The sequence below is a fragment of the Triticum dicoccoides genome, chromosome 3A (assembly GCF_002162155.2).
Source record: "Triticum dicoccoides isolate Atlit2015 ecotype Zavitan chromosome 3A, WEW_v2.0, whole genome shotgun sequence".
NCBI classification, from domain to species: domain Eukaryota; kingdom Viridiplantae; phylum Streptophyta; class Magnoliopsida; order Poales; family Poaceae; genus Triticum; species Triticum dicoccoides.
In genome coordinates, this window is record NC_041384.1 from 249,036,221 (window position 1) to 249,040,895 (window position 4,675).

Consider the following 4,675-nt stretch of genomic DNA (forward strand, 5'->3'; position numbering starts at 1 on the left):
ACGAGGCTCACAATTCACTCCTCTCTATTCACCCTAGAAGTACAAATATGTACCATGACCTCAAGCAGTCGTATTGGTGGACTCGAATGAAGCGCGAGATTGCTCAGTTCGTGAATGAATGTGATGTCTGCAGAAGAGTGAAAGCAGAACACCAATGACCAGCTGGTCTCCTCCAACCTCTTGCCATTCCAGAATGGAAGTTTGATCATATTGAGATGGACTTCGTGACTGGATTTCCAAAGTCCAAGCGTGGCAATGATGCTATCTTCGTTGTCATCGACAAACTCACAAAAGTGGCTCATTTTCTTCCTATCAAAGAATCCATCACAGCAGCCTAGCCAGAGGGCGGCCGCATGATTCCACCTGAGGAAGAAGTCTTCGTAGCCGTCGCACCACCAGTGAGATCTAGGGCGCCGGCACACCAGCAGCAAGAACGACGCCACCCACTCACCCTTCGTGCAGCTGGTCCCCGTGACAACCAAGCCTCTCCACCCGCGGAATCATCCCAAGCCATCCCTTGGATCGAGCGGAGAGGAAAGAGGCCCCACCGCCACCTGCGTCGATCGGGCTTTGCCTGTCAGCGCCTCGTGATGGCGGTGGGGGAGGAGCGTTGGGAGGAAAGGGGAGAGAGGCGACGAGCAAGGGTTGCCCCGGGTCGCTCACGGGGACAAAGCGTGAGAGGACCAGAACGAGCCTAACCCTAGCCACCAGTTCTGTCACCCCTATGAATGTACGCATGTACACCCTACACCTATAAGCACCACCCTGATACGGAGCAGTCACAACATCTTTAGATTTGACGAAGCCACCACATGCGTTTCGTAGTCAACGAGAACATATCCTCCCACTAAACGAACATTGTTGTGAAGCTTGAATGCGAGCATCAGTGCCAAGTCTAGGACTTGAATTACGATGGGCTGGTTCCACCACAAAGAACCTGAACATCTGAGCGTTCACAGGATGAAACAGAGTTGCACTTCCTCATTTAAACATACATGCTACAAAAGTTGTATAGATCAAAGTGAGTGTTAAATACTCATCAAATGTTCAGTGCATCCATGTTTATGATCCTGAAATAATCAGGAAACAAAACTAGACTACAATGATATGTCACAGAAGTGAGCTATTCCAAAAAGAAAAAGAAAAGAGGCTTACAGGTCAAAAACACTATGCGTGTATGACAGGATATGTACATGGTACCTATAATCACTTGCACACTACACATCCCTATACAACCGGCCGCTTGGCGTTCCTGTGCTCAATTCATGCTCCGTTTCAAAATTAAGATCCTGAATTATGTGCAGCTGTTGCTTGCTGGTACATATTAGATCTGGCAGTCTGTTCTTTGCTTCTTTCTTTCTTCCCAGGAGTTGGAGCAGTGCATGCAGAATGAATTGTGTCCACCCAGGGCAGTATCTACTACTAGCAGGGATGAGTCGTTAACCAGAAGCGGGCTATACATATCAATCGATAATTTTCTCGCCGGTTGAAAATAAATTCCATATCACAGTTCCAACAAGATAAAGAGTTACAGACAATTTGAAGACATCGTCCCAAGAACCTGCATTTTTGTTTGAAGGATGAGACGTGCAAATTGACAGTGTAATATGTTACGTAACATAAAGAGTTTAGGATCAGGGCAGACCATGCTGCAAGATGTATCCGGTTGCTGCTGTGCCAAATACACCAGCTAGAACCCCAGCTGTGTTGGAGAGACCAAGTAGTACACCCTGCAAGACAGGAAGTTCATCACCTTTTGGTAGCATATTCAGTACGACTTTACAGAACATCTAAGATTATAGTGCACTGAAATATTATGCTATAGTCAGATGATTACGGCGTATCGAGGACCGATATCTTGATGATTTGAGTATAGACCAGACTGAGAAAATGCATCACTTCCCTGACATTTGGAAAAAGATTCAGATATAAAACAGAGTTGCACTATACGAAGAAAATATTATCAACGACCAGAAGTAAAAGGGAGCCTCACCTGGCTACAAGCCATGCACAAAACTGCCAGTGCTGGTGAATCGATATGGCTCAGTTGACTGAGAAAAAAGGCTGGCCCTAAGAAACCAATTGATTGCATGATCTGCAACAGGTGGACGTGCATAGGGTAACAATATTGATGACATCTTTCTTTAGTACAAGTTCAAAAACTGGATCCTGGTTATCTTAGCCCCAGTGAATACATCACTGGGGAATATAAACTCAGAATATCAAAGTGTTTAATTTACCTTGCGAACCGTTGTCACTGATGTTCCTCTACTAACAAGTGTGTCTGCAATCCAACCACCAACATTTGCAGAAATCGCCATTGTTAGCCAGGGAAGGACGCAGAAAAGGCTGGACTCCGTGAGGTTGAATTTCAAAACCTATTTTATATTAAGTTTGTCATTATAAAGAAAGGGGTTTGCAGTTCATGATGCTCAATTAGGTAACAACGATGTTGATGGTACCTGGTTGTAGTACGTAGGCATCCATGTGAGCAAGATAAAAGTTCCCCAGTTATGGCAAAAGTGGCAAGCTATAAGTGCCCAAACAGGCGGTTTTGACAATATTACTCCCCATGGAATTGTTGTAACAGGCTCTCCTGATGTGGTTTGACTAATGATAAGCTTCTTTTCTTCAGCACTAATCCCCGGATCCTCAAGTGGAGTACTATAAGCCTTTTAAGATAACAGACAACAAATTCAGACATGATGAAAACAAAATCAGAGAAGTTGCACAGTAATTCACAACACCGAAGTACCTTGGCCGCCCATGTCGCGAACCAGACAGTCCCAAGAGAGCCGAAGGAATAGAAGACTGATGGCCACCCAAACTTGTGTATCAGAAATGGCGAAAATGCGAGTCCTGTCACTGACCCTAGGTACATCCCACTATATACAAGAGCTAATGATCTGCTCCTCTCTGATACAGGAACCCATTTTGAAAGTATATTATTCATTGCGGGCATGGCAACCCCCTGTTGCAAGAATTTATATTTTGTCATGTCCATGATGCACCGGTGTATGAAGAACATCAACTACAACTTTGTTTGCCTTTCTTCTCCTATTATATAATTTGGCCCTTCCCTCAGTTGGCTTATTCTCTATGTTTAAAGCAATATTTGAACCTAAGCTCTGGTACCCCTTATTTTATCACAATAACTTCACAGCAAATTCAGACAGGACGACAACTAAATCAGAGAAATGCAAACACCACACCAAATGGTTAAGTAGTGCAAATTACCAAAGGCAAACTGGAAGACACAGAATGCACCAAATGTTCAACTTCACCATGAAATTAGGAACCGTATTCTATGACTCAAAGTCACAGTGGTACAGTGACGTAGCTTTGTACAGTAAGGATGATTATCAAGGCTTACCTCTCCAATTCCCATAAAAGCACGCACAACAAGGAGAAATGGCAAGCCTAGCTTTGCCGCCACAGGCGTAAGAGCTGTGGCGACCGACCACCAAATCACCCCGAAACCAAGAACAGTCTTCCCCCCAACTTTGTCTGCCCATATCCCTCCTGCTATCTGCAATGACAATGGTGTTAGATACTACACTCAAGGGGAGGAGTAAATTGCGGATCTTCCATGAATCTTAGATACAAAGTGTGTGCATGTTCAGTATGAACCAATCAATGGTTGCTCCCCGGTCTGAACCACAGACCTGAGTTAGGAGGTAGCCCCAAAAGAAGGACGACTGGATGAGGCCGACGGTTTGCGGGTTCCAGCCGTACTCCGCGGACATGGGCATGATGGCAATGCTCATGTTTACCTGCAAATTAATAGCAACCATTGCTGGAGATTCAGTAGCTATGGATGTCGGTGGTGAGGAGTGAGGAGGTGGGGGAAGCAGCCCAGCTAGGGGTGCGCACGTACGCGGTCCATGTTGCAGAGGAGGAAGGCGGAGAAGCAGAGGAAGACAATGGCCCAGCGCTTGGGGAACTGCCCCTGCTCCTCCTCCCCCGGCTCGGCGTCCTTCAGCAGCAGCTTCCTTACCGAGTCCAGCAGCTCCACGCCGCTGCCCTCCACCTGTTCGGCATCCGCGTGCAGCGGCTTATCCCCGTCCCTGCGCGATGGCGGGGTGTCCGGCTGGACGTCTGCCCCGCGGAGCGCTCGCCTCCGGACTCTAACGCGAACTCCGTTGTTCGCGAGGAGCCCTGGCCCGGCTCTCTGGGACGGCGAGCCGCCGTCGACGAAGCAGCGGTGCGGCGGCGGGCCGCCGCTCCGGCACTGGGTGGAGAGGGTGAGCGGGAGCAGGCGGAGCATGGCGCCTGTCCTCCCCTTACCCTGTGCACGGACGTGGCTTCTCGCTTGCGTGCTCGATCAGCTCGGCGCAGATGCTAGCTAGCTAGCTAGCTAGATTTTTGACTCCCCGGCCTCCTCTGGCGAGCTGGAGTCGACGATGGGTGCGAGGGAAGCGTCGAAGTGGCCATCGTGCGCGCCTGGGGCAGACGAATGGCTCTCGTTGGTCGACCACCCCGACGGGACGATTGTGTCTGGCTATAGGCTATCTGCGCACCGCAGCTCGCCATCTGGACGCTAACGTGGCATGCCATGCATGTATCATCTCATCTGCGTTGCATTTCTTCCCAGGGACACTTTTTGAAGGGACTATGTAGGTGCCCGTGTGAGGGAGTAAAAAAATTCAACACAATATCTTCTTCAAGTTTATGC

At 48.3% G+C, this 4,675-nt stretch overlaps 1 protein-coding gene across 1 annotated transcript; it reads right to left on the reverse strand.

Annotated features, from left to right (window-relative positions):
* Positions 1–958: 958 nt before the first annotated feature.
* On the reverse strand, positions 959–4,463 carry LOC119268016 (probable anion transporter 1, chloroplastic). Its single transcript, XM_037549506.1, has 10 exons — positions 3,878–4,463; positions 3,666–3,773; positions 3,374–3,529; positions 2,756–2,971; positions 2,463–2,672; positions 2,241–2,378; positions 1,994–2,095; positions 1,838–1,903; positions 1,646–1,730; positions 959–1,561 (listed from the first exon to the last, which is right to left on the reverse strand). Exons 1-10 carry the CDS (start codon positions 4,265–4,267, stop codon positions 1,464–1,466), a joined length of 1,569 nt encoding a protein of 522 aa, XP_037405403.1. The 5' UTR covers positions 4,268–4,463; the 3' UTR covers positions 959–1,463.
* Positions 4,464–4,675: the final 212 nt, after the last annotated feature.